Below are 22,628 nucleotides of genomic sequence, written 5' to 3' on the forward strand. Positions count from 1 at the left end.
TCAGTGAGTCTGAGAACATTGCATTTAATGACATCAAGTGTGAGGATGTATGGGACCAACAGTGATACAGTGATGGCATCTGGGGGTGATATTGAGCATAACTATGGTGTCCTCCTAAGGACCAGCATAGCTGGTACAGCTGAACCTCTGTATCAGCACATTCCACCAACCACAGGTTCAATCTTTAAAAATCGTGTCTGTGCCAAACACATATAGACATTCCCCTCTCACCATTATTCCCAGAACACAGTGTAACACTTGTTTACATAGCATTTACATTATATTCGGCATTATAAGTAATTGAGAGATGGTTTAAAGTATATGGAGGATATGTAGGGTCATGGGCAAACACTGCACCATTTTATATCATGGAGTGGAGGATCCTCTAGTGTTTACATCAGCAGAGGTCCTGGACCCAGCTGCCATGATGTCAAGGGACAACTGTACACAGCTTGCTTTGTTGTAGGTTCATTGAAGAGGATGAAGAGGAGGATAAAGAATACATTAAGAAACACTATTTATAAACTCACCAAACTTTTCTGATGTTTCCTTATCTGGAAACTGTTGGTCTTTAAGATTCAGTATCTTCAAAGCCACAAAATTTGGCAAAATGATGACTAGAAAAGGGAAAATGAAATATAGTTAGTTCAGATACATTTCCTGTGGCACAGAGGAATACCACTGAAGTAAGAGTGTTTCAAAAGTGATGAAAGGTGATATAATAATCAAATTGAATTACTATGACTAAGTAGAGGAAACAATTCTGAAAATGAAAAGGTTACATGGTAGACACAGATGAACTTCATTGTTGTGAAAGACTCACTGAAGTCAGGTGCTGTCACAGTTTCTGTGACATCAACAGACTTTTAATTCTAGAGTACTTAGTGACTTTTTGCACAGGAGCATCTGAAGTCACAGTTGTAAGCTTATAGTTCTTACCAAATGGCATGGCTTCAAAGCATCGTCCAGAAAACTCAATCTCTCTGAGTTTCTTGCAGGAAGCAAGCACAATCATGAGAGACTCACAATTTGAAAAGAAATCACATTTCAGATGGAAAACTTGGAGATTTGGAGAGTTCTGGATCAAATTAACTGGAAAAGATGAAGGATATTCAGAAATTCAAGAAGGTTACAAATTCCTATCCAATCTGGCCTCTCAGTCCATAATCTCCAGCCACACCATTAAACAGGCAGTGACGCACTGATCTAGTGCTCAGGCCATGTTGGGCGTGTGCTCAGCTTCTGCCACTGACTCATGAGCAGAAGACCTGGGGCAGGTTCCTGACCCTCTCTGGATCAGTTTTCAGCATCAGCAACCTGATATCTCTGTGTTTGCACACTGCCCTGACACAGCAGGAATTCTGTACAGAGTCATATAACAGAGTATCGAGGACTATGAGGGTCCAGCCCCTCTATAATCCCCCAGGGTCCAGGAAGAATCTACAACCAGTTGATAATTAATCTTTGATGAAAAAAGAATCCGTGTACATGAAACTCCTTAGTCCATATACTTTATTATTCTGTGTCAGTTCTCTCTCTACAAGCTTCTATTCTCTTTTAGCTCCTTCTTGCCTGATTTCTCTCTGTATTCATCTACTGCTCCCTCTAAGTTCTATCTTAATTCTCTCATCTTAATTCTGCTTTATCTAGGTCCTTTTCATCTCGTTCTTACCCAGCTAGTACTTCCCCATCTGACTCTTCCTCATCTTCCATCTTGTCCACACGTTCTCTCTGGTCAAAATCCTCTTTATTCCTCTCTGTTCTCTGTCTCTAAGTTCTCTCAGTTGTCTACGTACCTCCTAAGTCTCCCAGGAATCCAGTTATAAACCCCAGCAATAGTAATCCCCTGGTTGAGCAAGGTCACCAGGCTTGAATTCTATGGGGTCATAAAGGCAGGTAAGAATTTTTCTCAGGCAATGACCACCAGGCTTTCTTTTACAATCCAAAATGGGAGTGGTAAAAGAGGAGGTCAACTGAGTGCTAATGACTGGTTAATATATGAAAAGGCAGGTCTGTATGCTCAGTCTACATTCTGAGACATGGTTAGGTAAGAAGTTAGGGGTCTATAAAGTTAGTAAGGCTGTGAGAAGGAAGGGTCCGAGCTAAATTGTGTAAAGCTATTACTTAACATCCACCTGACCTAGGTGGTATCTCCTTGTGAACTGTTATTACTGTTAATCCTTGAAAGTAGCTAAGGGAGTTATCTGATTCCAGTACTAAAAGGGGAGAACCAGATGGGCTGGGGGGAAGAAAGCCTTTCCCGAGGCTATTCTCCAAATACCTTAAATGTATATGTCCAAACAGTGATCAGTCCATACTGTTAGCACTTCTAGGGGAAAATCAATTGGGAAAACTATGAAGGCACACATGATTTTCATAACAGAAGACAGCTGATATATAACAAGCCAAAAATAACATCAAAAGCTCCTTGGAATTTGGCTTCCTCTGAAGGAATTTCTTGATCCCTTCAGGTGACTTTGCCATAACCAGCTGCGTTCTTATAATATATTCTTGCGGCCCTCAGCAGAAGAGGGGACAACTCTGAAGTTCAACTTAAAGAATACATGACCTTATTTATTTTGTTTATGTGTATATGATATATGGGGGGGTCATCCTCAGCCATAGGACACATGCGAAGGTCAGGGCAAAACTGGGAGAATTGTTTCCTTCCACCATATGGATCTGTGGGTTCAAGGTCATCAGGTTTGGCAGCAAGTACCTTTACCTGCTGATCGATCTCCACAACCTGCAAAATACATTTGTTTCTTTTGTTTCTTCTCAGACAGGGTCTTATATTGTATCTCAGGCTAGCCTGGAAATAACTGCATTTACAGAGCTAAGCTGGCTTTGATGTTGTGACAATCATCCTGCCTCAGCCTCCCAAATTCTGGGATTACAGACATGAACTACCATGCCCTGCTCCGGTCCCCTTTTCACATTTTCTTAGTCCTCAGTGTTCAGGGTTTAACAAATTAAGGATCTGACGGTGCCTGAGTCATTTTGCTGAATGACTAGAAAGATGTCTGCACAGCTGTCCATCAACAGGAGGCTGGGATGGAGAGAAGTGGAGGAAAGGTCCAGGTTGCCCCCAGTCAGATTTCCTCCCTCAGCAGGCAATCTGCATAGTGCCACTAAAACAACAGCAAAAGAGAAGAACTCCACACACTGCCTTGGAGAGGAAGTGTGCTGGGAGTTTAAAGCTCAGGCCCTGGAGTCACACCTTCTCTTTTCTTAGCTGGATAAACCTGAGCAATCACTGACCTCAGTTTCCCCAGCTGAGAATCAGCAATAATCATTGTGTCTTCTCTCACACAGTGGTCTGAAGAGTGAGTTAGTATTTGTGTAGATCTCAGAACAGTTCCAGTCATGTTAGAGACTTGGGGTTACAAATGAATGTCTGCCCTCTTAATGAGGAAGAGCACTGTCCCCATACCTTCCCATGGACACAGTTCACACTCTCAGGCCCACAGAAATTTTAACTAATAATGATTTCATGATTCTAACAATTATTAGCCAAGTAACTTCTCTAGCTGACACATGACCTGGGAGATCCAAGCACCATTCTTACCCAGTTTGGAGAGGTCAGACTCTGTGGAGGTTTGGATGGATAACTTCTCCATGTGGTGGAGGTTTGGGAAATCTCCAGGGATGATCGAAAGCACATCTGGTATACCATGTAGTCTCACAGACAGTTCTTTCAGGCTTGAGAACTTGTTCAAGCTAGCGAAGAGTTGATCTGGGAAGCAGCACATATTTTCCATCACTCATGCATCACAGGCAGAAGTTCTCAAGTGTGCTGTGATTTTTAGATATTTTCATAACAAAACATCTCAGAGATCCTAACATCTGTTTATGAAGCACATCCATGAAGCACCTGCTGTCTGCAGTATCTGTTGGTCGTAGAGCATAGGGGAAGCCCCATGGTGCTCTCCAGACTCACAGAATAAATAGGACAGCTCCCCAACCAACAACAGCGTGGGAACAACTGGTTTTGCACATGCAAAAGGACAGAGACTTCAACGCAAATAAAAATGTAACTCGGCACCTCTCTACCAAACCAGATCTGGCATGCCCTTTTCCAAGTTCTAGTACCAAGTAAGTCTGATATCCTTCCCTCCATTCACCAACCCCCAACCCACTAGTTCTAGCCTAGATTCCACATCCGATTCACGGGCCTAGTCTAGCCACCCGTGTCTATGTCACTGCCAAGATCTAGGATTTTTGCCATGACCCATTCTACCTCCCTCCCTACCCCTAACCTTTCAGGCCACTCACATACCACATCTAACCTCTCCCCAGCCAGGTCCTACACATCCTTCTCCAGGGTCTAGCTGGGTGAGTTTGCCTGATGCTCCCCTCCCCACACCCGACCCAACCCTCACATAAACCTCCCAACTCCAATATTGGACCAGAAGGAACATCTTTCACACCAGCCCAGTCTCCTGGGTCCACCTGAGCCATATCCAACCTCAGGCTCAAACCAACCCACACATCCTCTCTTTTGCCCAATCTGCTCTATTTATCAGACACAGAACTATCAAAAAAAGTCTCATCACAAAAATAGGAACACTGTGAAAGATCAAGGCAGTAATTTCCCCACTACACACACCCCACAAATCTATTAGTCCTGTAGCAATATCTGTCAATGAGATTGACCTGGATGAACCCCAGGACACAGAAGTTAAAAGAACAACCATGCACTTAACCAAAGAAGTTTATGGAGAATGTGAGGAGTTTTAAAGATGACACAAAGAAACAGCTCCATGAAGAGAAACAGCTCCATGAAAATAAGGAGAAAGAGCTTAAGAAGGAATGCTTGACTGTTGCCCAAGAACACACAAACCTAAGGCTAACAGACGTGATCAGGACAGTCCAAGACTTGAGAAGGGAATTCAGTCAGAAGACAGAAACACTGAGGAAGACTCAATAAAATGAAGATGGAGTTGAAAAACCTAGTAACTCAGTTAGAACTCTCAAAGGAAAGCCTGAGAAGTAGAGTGAAAGAGCAGAAGATAGAACAGCAAGACTCAAAGACAATGGAAAGCTATAGACCAAATAAGCAAAGACGATCCAAATTACACACACACACACACACACACACACACACACACACACACACACACACACACGAGGAAAGGAACACACAGGAAATGTGGGACACCAAGAAAAGACCCAACTTTTGAATTTTATGAATAGATGAGGGAGAAGAATCCCAAGTCAATGGCATAGACCAACTCTCTTAACAAGATCATAGAAGAAAACTTACCCAAACTAAGGAAAAGATACACCAATACAAAAGATACAAGAAGCACAGAGAAATGAATAGAAGTGAATGGATAGAAGCAGAAAAGAAACTCTCTGTGGCATATTATAATTAAAACATTAAGTATTCATAGCCAGATGGTGGTGGTGCATGTCTTTAGTCCCAGCATTCAGGAGGCTGAGACAGGCGGATATCTGTGAGTTTGAAGCAAGCCTGGTCTACAAAGTGAGTAGCATGACTTCCAGAGCTGTTACATAGAGAAACCCTGTCTTGAAAAACAAACAAACAAAAAACACGTTAAATATACAGGCAAAAAAAGAAAAAAAGAGAGAAGATATTGAAAGTATCTAGAGAATAAACACAAGTCACATATAAAGGAAGACCCACCAGAAAACAGCTGATTTCTCTTTTTTTTTTTTTTTTTTTTTTTTTGGTTTTTCGAGACAGGGTTTCTCTGTGTAGCTTTGCGCCTTTCCTGGAACTCACTTGGTAGCCCAGGTTGGCCTCGAACTCACAGAGATCCGCCTGGCTCTGCCTCCCGAGTGCTGGGATTAAAGGCGTGCACCACCAACGCCCGGCTAAACAGCTGATTTCTCAATGGAAACTCTGAATGCCAGAGAGCCTGAAGCAATGCATTCCAAGTCCTCAAAAAACTACAACATCCAATCTAGTCTAATATACTGAGCAAAACTATCTGCCATAGTTGAGTAGGAAAATATTTTCCATGATATAAACAGCCTAAAAAATTATATCCAACAAACAAAACCTAAATAAAAAAAAGGAGACAATATTTCAGGCTGAAGAGAGGGATGAGCACAGCTAAGAGAATACTTGAAGGTATAATTACCAAAATACAAAGTACCACTGAGAACACCAACAACACCAGAAATCAACACCACTGCAGTCAACACTTTAATAATAACTTCAGACATTAATGCACCAATTATCCAATCAAATTATGTAAGATGGCTGAATGAATCAAAAAAATAAAATCCTGCAGATCATGCAGGGCAGTGGTGGAGTACACCTTTAATCCCAGCACTCAGGAGATAGAGGCAGACAGATCTCTGTGAGTTCAAGGCTAGCCTGGTCTACAGAGCTAGTTCTCAAAAAAAACCCAAAGTAATAATAATAATAATAATAATAATAATAATAATAATAATTCATCTACTGTTGTCTATCAGTAACACATCTTAGCTTTAAATATAAGCACCTATATCAAGTAAAAGGATGGACAATAGTACTCCATTAAATGAAAGCTCATAAGGCCTTAACCGTACACAATCCCTACAGGAAACTGAGGGATGCTGATAATGGGAGAAAGAGTCTTCCCCAGGGAAGAGCACACCAATTGGTTATCTAATACCAATTAACACCTGAGTTGATGTCTGTGGCTCCTGTTGTAACCAAGGGCCATGCAGATTCCCAGGGTCTGGGCTGCCACCTGTGGCTATGTTGGTGTCTGAGGACTGAGCTCTCACCAGGAACATGCATGCAGTCTAGGTGGCCTGTGCTGCCACCTAGGGCCATGGTGACATCCAGACCCAGGTTGCTGCTGAGAACCATGTCTGGGTTCAATGGTCCTACTACAGCCAGGATCTGTGTTGAAGTCTGTGGCCCATATTGTTACTGAGGGCCATGTGGAGGCCTGGAGTCAGGTCAGCCACCTGAGTCCATGTCAGTGGCCAAGGGACAAGCTGCAGCCAGGGCCAAGCAGATTAGAGTGGCCTGTACTGCTATCTGATATCATAGTAATATCTGAGCCAGGACTGCAGCAGCTGGGGGCCATGTCTGGGTCCATGGCCCCACTGCAGCCAAGGTCAGTGTTGATGTAGGAGGTTCCTGTAACCATTGAGGGCCACGTGGATGTTCAACACCTGGGGCCAAATTAGTGTCTAAGAACCACACTGTCCCTGGGGCTATGCTGATCTGAGTGGCCTGCACTGCCACCTGAGGCAATGGTGACATCCAGATCAGGTTGTTGCCAAGGATCATGTCTGGGTGCATGGTTCCACCACAGTCGGGGGCTGTGCTGCTACCAAGGTTACACAGAAACCTGGGATACGGGCCACAACTTGTGGCCTTGTTGGTGTCTGGGAGCCATGCCACCACCACAGCCATCCTGATCTGAGTGGTCTGCACTTCTATCCAGAGCCAGGGTCTGTTCCACTCCCAATCCACTGGGGAGGACCATGTCTGTGGTCCATGTTGCCTCATGGAGCCATGGAAACCATGCATGATGGGATCAGAGGCCCATTCTGAGGTGGCCCTGCCCTTCCTCATCCTTGGGATAGCTAGTACTGTGCCTCACTGGATGCTGCAGCAAGAGAACTGGCCTTGACCATCATGGGACAGCTGGCCTCCCACACTCTGGAGAGATGGCCCCATGCCTCACCCAAGGCAAGGGAGATCTGACCCTGATGGCATGGGCACAGGGAAGATGGCTCTGCTGCTCACCTGAGGGGGTTGGCCACAGTGCCCTGGACTGACCATCTGAACTACCACCCAGGCTTACCTAGGGCTGGCCCACCCTGACATCTACCCCCATCTAGGACCTGCTGGAGCTTGTGAAGGGACTGGTCCTGTGAAACAATAACCTCAGGATCTCCAAGATCAAGGTGGCTGCCAGATATCCAAGAGAACTTTTAGGTGAGGATCCAGTGATAACGGTGTGCCAGAAACCAGAGCCTTGAAGCAGACTCATAACAATGAACATTTGCAAATAAAGCTGTTTAGACAAACAGGTAGACTTGTGACACACCAGGGCTCCCAATGACACTAGGACTAATGAAGAGGTGTTGGAGAGGTGGGAAAGATGGAGGAACGTAGAGGGTTTTGTTGTTGTGAGGTGTTTTTTATGTTCTTTTGTTTTGGTTTTTATTTTCTGTTTGTGTTTCTTTAGTTTGGTTTGGTTCATGTTGCAGAGTATTTGTTTAACTAGTCAAAGATGTGATGCATTTGTTTATCTATGTAAAGATGTGTTGATTTGTTTAATTATGTACAGATGTGTTGCTATTTTACCTTGCCTGCCTAAGGCATCTGACTGGTCTAATAAAAAGCTGAATGGCCAATAGTAAGGGAGGAGGAATAGGTGGAGCTTCTGGGCAGTAAGTAGGAGGAGAAATTTAAGTTCCAGGAAAGAAAGAGAAGGAAACAACAGGGAGACATTAGGGGCCAGACAGACAGACTGACACAGAAGAAGCAGAAAGGTAGGACACACAGAATGAAAAAAATGCAAAAGCCCCAGGAAAATGTAGATGACTAGAAACTGGTTAAATTAAGTTAAAAGAGCTAGTGGGACAAGCCTAAGCTAAGGCCGAGCATTCATAATTAAAAATAAGTCTGTGTCTTTATTTGGGAGCTGGTTGGTGGCCTAAAGAAAATTCCAACTACAATTTTGGTTTGTTTTTTTGTTTTTGTTTTTTGTTTTGTCTTGTTTTTATTTTCATTTGAGAGGCCACTGCTGGGAAGCTGGATAAGGAGGGACTGGATGGTGAGCAAAATTGGGGTGTATGATGTGGAATTCCCAAAGATCAATAAAGAAATTATGTTTTAAAAAGAGAAAGACAAAGGAAGCCACAGACAGAGCAGAGCATCCTTGAGCAATAGCAGGCTACTGAAAACCAAAGCTATGCTCTAACAACAACAAAATTAAATGATCAAATATGTACAGTGGTATAAAAACTTAGAACAACTCAATGAGCACTAAGTCAAGTCTAGGAGCTGAAAAGACAGCCAGCAATCAAGAGTTCTTGTTTCGCAGAGGACCCAGTGAGGTTCCCAGCACCACATTAGGCTGCACACCACAGCCTGGAACCAAAGAGCCAAAGGATCTGACATTCTCTTCTGGCCTCTGAGGATACCCACACATACATGCCCATGAAAACACACACACACACACACACACACACACACACACACACACACACACACACACACACAGTGAAATAAATATCTTTTTTAAAAAATCATTAAAGAGATAACGTCTATATAACAAACATTGCTTAGAGCAGTGGTTCTCAACCTTCCTAATGCTACAACCCGTTAATACAGTTCCTCATGTTGTGGTGAGCCCTCTAACCATAAAATTATCTTTGTTGCTACTTCATAACTGTAATTTTGCTACTGTTATGAACGGTAATGTAAATATTTGATATTTCTGATGGTCTTATGTGACCCCTGTGAAAGTGTCATTCAACACTCTCAGGGGTCGTGACCCACAGGGTGAAAACTGCTGGCTTAAAGAAGACATAAATATTATTTACCCATATTAAAAAGTCTTCTCTGGAGAAGCTAACCCCTCTCCTCTTTCAGGCAGCCAGGGTGCAGATGATTCTCCACCATTATCTTACACACAGGCCATCATTTATCAATAACAAGCAATTCAAACTCTTATTAATGACCTTGAGGGCTGAATACTGATGGTGACATTATCCTAGTTTTGTCTGAGTTACTTCAAACCCATTCTATGATTCAGGGCCTGTCACTGAATTATACACTGACCCAAACAGTGAAAGTACTTAGATCTCTTCTGTCAAGGCACATTTATGACCTTGTGCCTGAGAAGTTTCACTCATCTGAAACTAGGAACAAGAAAACACAGTGTCAACCAGAATGGTTATGTGACACCTGGGGATACCTGGTAACTGGTTTGTCCCTGAGACCTCAAGAGACTGCAGGGCAGGCAGGCCGAGAAGCAGCTCCTGTTCTACTGCGCTGAGCTCCAGTCTGCACATGGAGCACTTGGTAACAGAGGTCTTATTCAGCTCCAGAGCTGGGTGTATACTTTCAAGAAAGCCACTGCTGTGCTTCAAATGGAGCTCGATATTCTGTGATGCCGAGAAGACTTCCATTAGGACCCGGAGCAGTGCTGGGTCTGCTGGACCCATGTTGTCCACTCCGACTTCCAGCCTAGGGATCTTGTACGGCTTGGGTGACAGTTTCCAATAACCAGCACTGATATTGGGTGGATGCAGGGGTCGGTTATTCATAAAATTTCTCACAGTATCTTCTTTTTCAGCCAAATTTTTCTCCCATTCCTTCATATGTTCAAAGGCAGATGCATAATCCTCATCTATGGTTGGTGGCTGTAATGTTTCAAAACATTTTTCCATGACTGAGTAATGTACTCTGGGTTCCATTTTATTTCCATTTATGGAGACTTTTACACTCCTCAACAGTCGCAGATTTTCTGGGTGGTCCCCAAAGTACTGATAATTCAGTACTTTCAAAGCCAGTGTTCTCCCTTGAAGGAATTGCAAAATAAATGGAGAACAGGCAGCCACCGTGTTGCTTTCATAAGCAAAGTTTAGAGCAATGCTCAATAGATGTTCTGAAACGAATGAAGAGAAACCTTCAGGAGATACCTGCCACAATTCCTTAATTAACTGCATCACCGGAGAAGTTTCTAGATGGAGCTTTACATAATCCTCATTTTCAGGCATGTTCTCCAGCGACTCTTTATCATGCACCAACTGAAGCAAATGAGATACAATTTTTGGCCCTGCCTTTGATGAGGGGTGGCTACAGACATACTTAAAAAAATTGCTGTAGACACTCACAGCCTTCAAGGGTGAGTTAATTTTTCTCAAATAGCCAAGTCCCAAATCTTGGTCTTCATGCCTTTCTGAACCCAGGAGCTCAGTCAGCCTCATGGCAGCAAGAAATTCTTGGAACAAAGGATTTAAGAACCGATAAACTGGTCTCAGTCTCTGGGCAGAGAATTTGCTTATCAAGCAGGTGGTCAGATCTTCATCTTCATCAACACCTGCTTCTGTGAGATCATCACTACTGAACTCAAAGCAAGATGAAAAAAGGCCTCTCAAGGCCAGCTGGCCACATGAGGATACAGTGGCCTTGAGAGGCTCAGGTGTAGCCTTGTGTTTTAAGGAAAGATATTTCATATAGGACTTGAAAGCTGCCACATCATGAAAGGCCTGGTTAGAAGGATTTTGAAACCAGTCAGTACAGACTGCTGCCATAAAGAGAGGAGTTTTGTTAATTCCCTGTAAATCTACATTCTTCCCAAAGTAAATCATAAACTCTTGCAGACGTGAAATATTATGGAAAAATAACTTCTGTAATACATAAATAGTGTTATAGAGGGGAAACTCTTTGATCTCTAGAATTGTATCTAGGTATGGGCGGATGTTCCTGGCCCTGTTTGTATGGACAGTGATCAATAAGCAGGTTCGGGTCAAGTAGTTTCTTGTAATCAGGGTTTCTATGGCTTGGGGCAGTGAGTCCATCCCATGGTAGTCATCCAACAGGAACAGCACCTGGTGTTTTAACTGCTGGATGATGATGCTCAGGCCCACTTCACTAATGCATCCTCCTGCCTCTAGGAGTTGGCCACAGATGATGTCAGCCAGCCCCTGGTCTGGTCTGGTGGAACCCAGGGAGATGTAGAAGACCAGCTGGAACCTGTTCAGCAGGGGACAGCATCCTGATGCCCAGAGAAAAGCTGTTTTCTTCAGGAAGGTTGTCTTCCCACTACCAGTTTCCCCCTCCACACACATGACGGAGTTGAGATTGCTGAGGACCTCAGGAAGCATCAAGGCCTCTTGCACCGGCCTGCTGATGTGCTTTGAAACCATGGACAGGTCACAACCGAGCAAGTGGTCAGTGCCGAGGCCAGAACACACCTCTGGCAGATTCAGGTGGCGGAAAGTGGCCTTGGTGTAGGCTCCTCTCAGCTGCTCACTCAGACTCTTTGCCTCTTGAATCCACTGGGCTGCACTCTGAGCCAGGTCTGTGGAGAGGAGGGGGGAGAGGGAGGTGCACCTTCACATTTCTCAATCCTAATGTGATTACTTTGCTTGTCTGTTAAGGGTGGATCAAGACTTTCCACTTCCCAGACACCCATCCCCCTCCCCAACATCCTCTCAGATCCATCCATAGCATCAGAATGTGTGGGGGGAAAGTCTAAGGCTCCTCATTTGACAGGGATTTAGACATCCTGGCATTATAATCTCCCACTTAAGACCTCAGGAAACCAGCTTGCTGCATGAAGCCTTTAAGAGGCTGGTTTGGATCTCACACAAGGACCTCTGTCACTAGTCCTGCATTCACTCTCAAGATGTCACAGGAATGCTGACACTCTCTCACCCACAGTTCCCTCCATGTCAGTGCTCTCCTCTCCAGGAGCTCCTTGGACAATTATAAATGTACTTTCCTTTTAAATCCTTACGTACAAATACACACAATCCCATGTTGCTTTCAAGTTCTTACCTGCCACCGTAGAGTGAACGGCCACTGGATCCTCATGATTGCTTTCACCTGTGGTGCTCTTTGAAAGAGAAATCCTTCATTAAATCAAAACTGCTCTTAAATTAAGATTGGGTACGTTATTATCATTGACAATATAATCAATATTATCAGTCAAAATGATAATACAATCCATCAAAACCCAACATCTTCTAAACACAGCCTACACTCAGTGCTGATTGAAGGAAGGAGTGCTCTAGATAGAAAAGAATAAATCTCACACATCTGCAAGAGTGTGTTCCTGGATAGTACATGCATGGGATATACATCCTCTCTATGGGTGAGTGCTGTGTGGGTGATCACAATTGTAGAGTCTAGAACAAGAAAGGTCCTGCAGAAAGCATTAAGCATTGCCTCCATCCTTGTTTACTAGTAACTATGTATGTAATACCACATACTGGGAGGGAGAAAGGTTGTTATGCATGCACACACAGATTTTTTTTTTAATATTCTTTTTTCTGAGACAAGGTTAAAAGTAGACTATGGGGATCCTCTGTCCATTTCCCAAGTGCTGGGATTAAAGGCATGAATCCTAACACCTGGCTTCAATGTCTTGCTTTTTATTTTTGCTTCTGTTTTGAGACAGAGTCTTGTTTAAGCTAGCCTGGCCTCAAACTTAGTTTGTGTCTGACCAGGACTTTGAACTTCTGATCCCCCTTCCTCCACCTTCCATTTCTGTGACTCCAGGTGTCCCCACCACACCCAGTTTGATCAGTGCTGAGGAGACACAGGACTTCATGTGCACCAGGCAAACACTTTGCCAGTTGAGCTGTATCCCCAGGGGCTGCAATGTCATTTGAAAATGACAAATACAAGAGGTTAATCAACTGAACTGAGTTGTTTCTCTTTTCTTTTCCTTTCCTTCCTCTGTTTTTGTTTTGTTGTTTTGTGGAGGCTCATACTTACAGGCCGCCTTAAACTTATTGCCAGCCTTGAACTCATGGCAACTTCTGCCTCAGTCTCCAGAGTTCTGGACTGCAGGCACGGGGCATCATACCAAGCTTTGTTTCTTTTGGGGGATGACAAACAGTATACTACCATACTACCTCCAAGTGAGGAAGTGTGTGTGACTGATTATTCAACTGATAGTTTGTATCCCTGAGAGATGTAGAGTTCAAACTATTATCTGGGTTACAATTTTGCTAGGCATCATTTTTGTTAGGAAACCCATCTACAGGCCGGGGATGTAGGTCAGTTACAGAGCCCTTGCCTGCATTTGATCTCCAGCACTACAACAAATAAAGCAAAACAATAATAAAAAGTCAGCTGTGTGTGTTGGCACACAGACCTACAATCCTAACACTTGGAAAGGTAACGCAGGAGGATCACAGATTCTAGGCCAGTCTGGATTAAGTAGTAAGTTCAAGGTCAGCCTAGACCTCATACTGAGAAGCTGTCTCAAGCAAAAAACTAAACAAACAAAATGAAATATACCTCAAAGATCTCTCAATACCAAGTAGGAGGTCAAGCCTACTGTCTAAAGATCACAGATGGGATCCATTGAGCTCAGATGTCAGTCAGGTCTAAACTAGAAAGAGTCTGAAGAATCCCGGTAGGAGAAGGGATCGCACATGGGTAGAGCTAGGTATTGTCTTCTGTTCACTGTGAAGTCCTGTCTATAGCCATCAGATGGTAGTTGTTAGTAAATAATTGTGTAATTCATTTAATTCTGTATTGACAATGGGCAATTGCTGTTCAAAACAGTGTTCAACCACAGGACCACGTACTGCGAGTCAGAGAAGGGGGCAGTGTCCATTACCATGGCCTCTGGAAGTGCACAGTGGCTCTGAAGGTCAGGAATCACTTCTGCAGAGGACTTCAGGTTTTGGAGAAAGAGACATCTAAGCAGACAAGATAAAAATAATAAAACAATTCCATGCAAGTAAGCATTTGTATTAGGTTTTAACACAGACACAGAAACAATAATGAAGTAGAAAGCTAACATTTTCAGTGACTCTGCCAGTGTTTTTATCATATAAGACTTTCCTAGCCAGGTAGTGGTAGCTCACAATTTTTTTTTTTTTTTTTTTTTTTTTTGGTTTTCGAGACAGGGTTTCTCTGTGTAGCTTTGCGCCTTTCCTGGGACTCACTTGGTAGCCCAGGCTGGCCTCGAACTCACAGAGATCCGCCTGGCTCTGCCTCCCGAGTGCTGGGATTAAAGGCGTGCGCCACCACCGCCAGGCTGGTAGCTCACAATTTTAACCCCAGCACCTGGGAGGCAGATGCAGGCAGATCCTGTGTGTTCGAGGCCAGCCTGGTCTACAGAGTGAGTTCCAGGACAGATAGGATGACACAGAGAAACTCTGTCTTGAGAAAAAAAAAAAGATATTCACACGTTGACTTTCAACAACTCAGTGCATGTGGTTTGTAAAGTGATGGTGAGAATACGCAGAGAACATGGTGGAATGAATACATATAGTCAATGCCTGTCTGTGTGAACAGATCTAATGAACTTAGAGACTCAAAAATAGTAAGCCTGCACTGCCAAATGGCTTGCTCCTGGAAACCTACCTGGGGTGACATAGGAGGAAAGAAATTACAGACACTGAAGAAGTGACACAGAAACAGAAAAGCTGGGGTCTGGTGAGTGTGCTCACTCTGGAGGGCACCTACTCAACTCAGAAACTCAGCCCCTCTATTATGTACAACATGGGGGAAAGGAGGCGTGGTTAGCTAGTCTCTGTGGGATGTCTCTGAAGAGAAGCAGCCTTGGGCTGTAAACATCAGGTAGGAGGAAGCATCAGGGATGCATTCTGCATACACTGCACACTGTCAACATCTACACTCCAGGGAAGGCTTTGCCATTCTCATGGGTCTGAGGCAATGAAGTGCTTGATATGGCCATGCAGATGTCAATAACACACTTTCACTCAAGGCTTCCTCCGCTCCCCACACAGCACTGATGCACTCTAGCCTAGCTCCAGGTCAGTGAAGACTCAAGAGATAAGGTGCAGAGTGATGGAGGGCATTCCATCTTCCTCTGGTCTCTGCCAGGACACAAGGTGCACATGCGCGCACGCACACACAATAAATAGATAGATAGATAGATAGATAGATAGATAGATAGATAGATAAATTTCTAAAAAAGTGAAGAAGAGAAAATGTCATCTATGTAGGGAAGTTGTGGATAGAGACAACAAAGAAACAAAACCTGGAAGCTCAGCTCAGCCCAGAAGTGTGTGGGCTTCTCAGCTGTCTTTTCAGGGCTGTGCATCCACTCACTGGAGGCATGGGAACAGTCCCCAGGCATCTCAATCTCGTAGGTCCTTGTTGCTGTCATGACAGCTGAGAGGTAATGAAACCAAGTGAGAGAAATAACACACGCCTGAGTGAGTCCCGGGTCCTGGCTGCCCCGTCCACACTCCACTGAGGGAGCTGCAGTTGAAGGAACTCGCTGACGCTAACGCCCTGACTGGAAGGTTGAGAGACCATGACAACGCAGCAGTCTCTCACTGAGCAGACCACTACTCTTAGCAAGTGAGTGGAAGGAAAACAGCAGCATCAGGAAAAAGTCCAAGAATTAATGATGCTGCAAGACATCAACCACAGTCACACTAGTTGTGAGAATCCAGCCAGAGAACAAGGAACTGACATCCTTGGAAGAACACCAGTCTGCACTGGAACCAAGAATGAGCAAGTGCCTGAAACAAAGCTTGGAGCGCTGAGGGAGAGCGAAAATGATGACGGAGATCTAATACTGAAGTCAGAAGAGCAACACTCAAGATTAGCACGGCACATCTCATCTCTGCCCATCCTCGAAGCACTTCAGCACCCACTGGAGAGGAGGCACTTGGAAGCACATTGGAATGAGTTACAAGCACGTGTTTACCAGAACACTGAGATAGCAGCAGCAATGAGGAAAACCACTGAAATTGAAGCAGGGTTGCAAGGAACAGGAGTGAATATTTCAACTCCAAGAAACAAAAGCTTGAGAGAAATCCTTCGGGTAACTGAGAATCCTTTTTGAACATTCGGACAGATAAAGCATCAGAGAGAACATCTTTGTCATCATTAGTGACTAACAGTGACCTTGGTCTGAGGAGGAGCTGAGTGGCTTTCTGCATGGCCACTAGGACTGGCCTAGAAGTGAATGGATGAATGAATGTATAACTTGAATGTACAAGTAACCGGCTAGGATGCAGAACAGAAGAATGGATGATTGGTAGTCATAAACTACATCCCCAAACATAATTAGAAAGGAGAAGCTGAGATGCCAGTTGGTGAATAGTGTGTCTTTGTGGTGATGCTGAATACTGCAGAGCTTCAGAAGTGCTGTTGGCTTCCTAGATGATGCGTAGGTATCATCTACTAAATATCTGGAATCCTGAATTATCCCAATTTTAAAGTGTAAGATTTGCCATAGTTTTCTGATGGGAAGATCTTCAATCTAAGACTTCCTTCCCATTCAGTGTCAGGGTTAACAAATAGCTTATGTACCATGAGGCTTCTGACTTAGTGGCTGCCCATTCATTTAAATTCTTTGTCAAGGAAATTCGAGTTTAAAGGCCATAAGAATGTGTTACTAGCTAGCTCTAGAGAAGTTAGGTAACAAGAAGGACCCTAAGAGAGACTAATGGATTGCCCTTGGAAGGGGAAATAGATGAGATCTCCTGAGTAAACTGGGGGCAAAGGGGGGGGCAATAGAGGGAAGGGGATGAGGGATGAAACCATGAGGGAATGGATGGTCAAGCTGAGAGAGGGATGGAGTGGAAGAGCAATGAAAGAGATATCTCGCCCATGTTTCCTTCTTATTCAGTAGGGTCATTCTGAACCCTGCTGATGTTCATCCTGTGTTACATCCATTAATGAAGAGCGTGACTTTCTAAGCCACTGTTTGGAATTCTTTTTAAAATAATAGAGTTCACTCTGAGAATTTCACACATATATTGTGGCTTGGATGAGAAAATACCCCCCATTTGGTCATGTGTTTGAACACGTGGTCACAGTTGGTAGCACTGTTTTGAAAAACCATGGAGCCTTTAGGAGGTGGAGCAGACTTTGAGGTTTTCTATCCTGGCTCCACTTCCTGTTGTTGCTTTATGCTTCCTGTGTACAGATCAGATGTGGTCAGCTGACTCCCTGAGTACCAGGTCAACATCCCACTCCTGCCGCCATGCCTCTTCTGTCGTGATGGACCGTATCTTCTCAGAACTGCAAACCAAAACAATCCCTTCTCTCCTCCGAGTGGCTCTTTGTCAGGGTGTTTGTAATGGTTTAAATGAAAAATGTCCCCCATAGATCAGATAGTTGAACACCTCGTTCCCAGCTGGTGGCACTAACTGGAGATGTGGTGAAGCTTCGCTGGCAGACGTGATGGACCAACCAGCCCGACTCTATCTTAAGGATGAGAGCCATGTTGTTATAAGGTCAGAATAAGCTCATTTCTGTTGGCTGCAAAATTCAGGTTGACAGTGCTTTAACCTGTTTCTGGGATCTGACGTGCTCCCACTCTAAGGAGTTTGACTCGCACCTTGAACACCCCGATAAGACAAGACGCTCTGCCAAACAGTTTTGAAATGCTCAGCCAGGTTCCTACACAACCAATATTCCTATGGAAATCCCTCAACCCTTGGAAGTCCCCTAGTCTTACAGTTTTGGGGGGCTAGATAAGCCCCCCTTTTTCCCATGTTCTATTCTATATTTTCAAACCCCGCATTAGAAGACATCCCTGTCTGACAGAAAACAAAGCTTGCTTCATCTGACCAAGGAACTTGGGTGGTGGTCTTCATTCAGTGGGGTTAACAGAAGTACATCACAGGGACAGGTTTAAGAGTTCACAGCCTTGCTCCACTTCCATTCTCTCTCTACTTTCAGCTTGCAGTTGAAGATGAAATCTCTCAGCTTCCTGTTCCAACTGACTGCTAACATGCCACCCATATCATTATAGACTCCCCCTCTAAGCAGAAACCAAAATAAACTCTTTTTTTCATAAATTGTTTCTGGTCATGGTGTTTTATCATAGGAGCAAACGAGTAACTAATACATAGGTATAGCATATTTTGGTTATATTTACACCCCCCCCCCGCCCTTCTTCAACTGCCCCAGATGCCCCACCACACTGTACCCCTCCCACCTTCATGTCCTCTTTCCATAGCTCTCTGAGGGCAGTTGCTGCTCTCCATGTACGCACAGGTGTAGGGCCACCTACCGGAGTTGGGGAACCTACCATGGACCACATACACCCCTGAAGAAAACTGACTCTCCCCCCTCAGAGCCATCAAAAGCTGGTAGCTCCACAGAAAGGGGAAGGTCTTGAGGAGTGCTTCCACAAACCACGCTGAAATGTTGACTGGCCTGATATTTTGCCGGCAGCCACAACCATGTGCGGTTTCTTTGTTGGTGTTTTGAGACAGTGTCTCACTCTGTAGACCAGGCTGGCCTCTAACTCATAAGAGATCTGCCTGTGTCTGCCTCTCAAGTGCTAGGATTAAAGGCATGCACCCCCACACCCAGCTTTCATGGAAGTTCTTGCAAGAACATTGTCATGTAAAGACAACACTTCCTAGTGGTCCAGCTCAACATCTGGCTCTTACAATTTTTCACCCCTCCTTTCCCAGTGTTCCCTGAGCCTGGGAAAGAGGTGTGACATACATGTCCCATTTAGACTGAACACTCACAGTCACTTATGCACTATGACCTAGTAGGACTCCATGAAATTCTTTTCTTGTTGAGAGTCTGGATTCAGTTCCTTCTAGGCCCCCATTAGCAACTGACAGCATGGGGGTATCCTAAAAACACACTTGGCTGATAGAAAAAGGTTGTTGTTGTTGTTGTTTATCATTTTGTATCTTGCTACTGTCTGTCTAGTAAACCTCCCAGACCTTTAAAAAATAAAGGTGGGCATAGAGGAGCACACTTGTAACCCTGAACTAGGGAGATAGAAGCAGGAGGGTAGGGAGTTGAAGGCCATCCTCATACACAGTGAGTTTGAAGCCAGCCTGGGCTACATAGTACCCTCTCTCAAACGACCACTTTTAGGGAAACAAGATCAGGCAATCCAGACATGGTAGGCAGCGCACGCATATAATCATAGCACTAATGAAGGTGAGGAAAGAGGACTGTGAGTTCAAGGTCAGCCTGGGCTACACAGCAAATCAATGTCAGCTACATGGTGAGATGTAGGGCTAAAGATGTAGATGTGGGCTAAAGATGAGCTCAGCGGCAGAATGCTTCCCTCCTGTGGGCAAGGCCCTGAGTTCCATTCTCAACATTCAGGAGTAGAGGGAAAAATAAGCCACCCTAGGGTTTTCACATACCTCAGTTGTTGAGGGGGTACTTAGAATGCATGACACCCTGGATTCAATTCCCACTAGGCAGTGTGGTGGTGGTGGGGTGAGGGGGGGTGGATTGTGGGAATATTCTGAAACAAGCACTCCAACACCAATGAGAGCAGAAAAAGGAGGTGTCACTGGTGGGCTGAAGCCAGACTAGCTCCTGAGAGGCCTCAGCATCCAGTCCTGTTTGTATTCTCATCTCATACTTTAAAACCACAAGGTGAGACGAGCAGACAGGAAAGGTTGGTCAGGTTGTTAAGGGCAACGATCTACTGTTTCAGCCCCAGGTAACAAGTGAAGTCACGCTTTGCAATAGAGAGTACAGGCAGTGCTTAAGTGAGTCACTGAAAAAAAACAATAAATCAGAATCTAATAACTGGCCTTTTCTGCCTTATCCAACTTCAATAGAGATGGAGAGAAAGAGAGAAAGGGAGAGAAGACTAAACCAAAAATCACCAAAAAAGCACAGGCAAGGCTAAGTATGTATGTGGATATATGCGCAGTTGGTAAAAATCATACAAAGAAATTAAAAGAAAAAGTAATTGAAAATCAGGCCTGTGTTTACCCCCGGATAGGAAGGTTGAGCATCAGCTAGGACCTAGGGACAGCACAGGAGCCTTCTAAGGCATCCAGAGACCTTGATTTCTTGACTTTAGTATTCAGCTCCTAGGACTTTTATTATTATCCTTTAAGGCATTGTATTAGTTACTTTTATATTGCTGTGATTGAATACCATGACAAGAAGCAACTTTAGGAAAAAAAGTTATCTAGGCTTAAGTTCTAGAACAGTGGTTCTCAACCTTCCTAACACTGAGACCTTTTAATACAGTTCCTCATATTGTGGTGACCCCCAAACACAAAATTATTTTTGTTGCTACTTCATAACTGTAATTTTGCTGTTATGAATTTTAATGTAACTATCTGATGTGCAGGATATCTGATATTCAACCCCTGTGAAAGAGTCATTTGACCCCCTAAGGGGTCGACACCCACAGGTTGAGAACCCCTGCTCCACAGGTTAAAGTACATAATGGTGGGGGAGGCAGGGCACCAGGCTGCAGAGCAGGACGCTGGTTGGTTACATCTTCTGTCCACACACAGGAAACAGAGAGGGCTAACTGGAAGTGTATAAGGCTATAAACACTCAGAGCGCACTTCCAGTGACTTACTTCCTCCAGCAAGGAGGAAATAGACTTCCCAAGCAATGCCACAAACTGCTGACCCAGTGTTCAGATAGATGAGCCCATGGGAGACATTGCTCATTCCAACCACCACAACCATACATGTAAATATTTGGGGTACTCACACACAGACAGTTGTAATTTAAAATAAAAAAGAAGTAGAAAGAGCAAAAAAAATTTTTTTTCACATAAAGATCGAGTTGATAAATGTTTTTAGAAAAAGTTGTAAATAAAACTAGACTGCATCTTAACTTACTGGCCCAAGGATTAAGAAGGCCCCGTATTCACAATTTCCTACCTACTACATCCAAATAAAAAGAAAAAAGTGAGCACTGCTCTCCAGCATCTTCAAACCTCACACTGAGAAGGAAATAGTCTTAGTTAGGGAGGCTGAGACAGATCTCACTATGCAGTCCCAGCTGGTCTCCAACTCGTGACCCCAAGAGGAGGGGCTAATGGGACTGAGAGGAGAACAAGAGAGGGTGACAGGAGGGTCGTTGGTGGCCATAACTGAAATACACTGTGTACATGTACAAAAATGTCATAACGAACCCATTAGTACTTAAAACTAATGTCTAGTAACAAACACACTTTAGAAGAATCTTTCTAAGGATTTGTCCTATCATCACCATTCTACCTCATGAACAGATAACTGATTTTAAAAGTTAAAGAAATTAGACTCCAATTCTTCTAACATCAAACTAATGTAGTACAATTTTACTTAGACTTTGGTGCACAAAGGACTCCTGTGGAACTAAACAGAGAACAGGAGACTCCAACACAGCTGTAGCTCAAGCCTGCAAAGGACTGTCACACCACAGGACATCTTCAATTGTGCTCTTCTTTCTTAACTTATAACTGCTTGATTTTAAAAATAAACTGATCTTAAAATCAGTCATACTAAGGTGTTCATATAAAACAAAACTACACAGTGTTCTTTCTTCAGCCTCTGAGAACTACAGGGACTACAGGTGCGCACCACTGCGTCCAGCCCAAAATACTCACTCTTAACTCTGCACATATTGATATTTACTTCTGAGAAAACTCTTGATAATTACTTAGTGAAAACAACAAATTTCTTCTTGCTCTAGAACATTTCTAGAGAATTTTTCATGTGTAGAAAATGAGTAAAAATAAACTTGAAGATGGACAGAAAGGGGTCAGAGCAGGGCAACAGTAAAGGCCTTGCCTCGCGTGCCCAACTCACTGGTACCATCCCCAGCACTGGAAAAAGAAAACCACAGAAAAGAAATACTTTTGTGTGAAATCTTAGATACTGGAAATAGGAAATTCTAAAAGCTTCTAGAAGAAGCAGAGGGGAAAGTAGTTTCTAATCAAAGGAATCAAAACAGTATGGGACGGCCAGGCACACCCTGGATGTTCATCACTTTGGAGGCTGATGAAGGAAAAGCATGAGTTCAAATCCAACCTGGGCTACCTAGAAAGTTTGGGGTGGTGTGGGGTATGTAGCAAGATGCTGTCTTTAAAATTACATATATTGACCCAGTCAAAACCAAGTCTAACTATGAGAGGAAAGCTAGACAGGGAGGATGTCATGGGAAGAAAGAGATGAAGATAAAAGTTTGTGTCCTTCACAGTGGGAACCAGAGGACTGGGCAGAGACTCTCCACAGAGAAAGCAGGT

General features: G+C 43.9%; 1 protein-coding gene and 1 pseudogene across 1 annotated transcript in view; one reads left to right on the top strand and one right to left on the bottom strand.

Moving 5' to 3' along the window:
• LOC131921753 (baculoviral IAP repeat-containing protein 1a-like) overlaps window positions 1-22,628 on the bottom strand; it is a 52,612-nt gene that overhangs the window by 11,346 nt on the left and 18,638 nt on the right. The window contains exons 7-12 of the mRNA XM_059276498.1: window positions 14,289-14,370; window positions 12,494-12,551; window positions 9,903-12,014; window positions 3,569-3,736; window positions 940-1,092; window positions 531-617 (exon numbers count right to left, since the gene is read on the bottom strand). Of these exons, the coding sequence (XP_059132481.1) occupies window positions 531-617; window positions 940-1,092; window positions 3,569-3,736; window positions 9,903-12,014; window positions 12,494-12,551; window positions 14,289-14,370 (2,660 nt within the window). The remainder of the gene's footprint in view (window positions 1-530; window positions 618-939; window positions 1,093-3,568; window positions 3,737-9,902; window positions 12,015-12,493; window positions 12,552-14,288; window positions 14,371-22,628) is intronic.
• Window positions 15,808-16,648, top strand: LOC131921973 (FGFR1 oncogene partner 2 homolog; annotated as a pseudogene).

Source organism: Peromyscus eremicus, chromosome 11, assembly GCF_949786415.1.
Source record: "Peromyscus eremicus chromosome 11, PerEre_H2_v1, whole genome shotgun sequence".
Lineage (NCBI taxonomy): Eukaryota > Metazoa > Chordata > Mammalia > Rodentia > Cricetidae > Peromyscus > Peromyscus eremicus.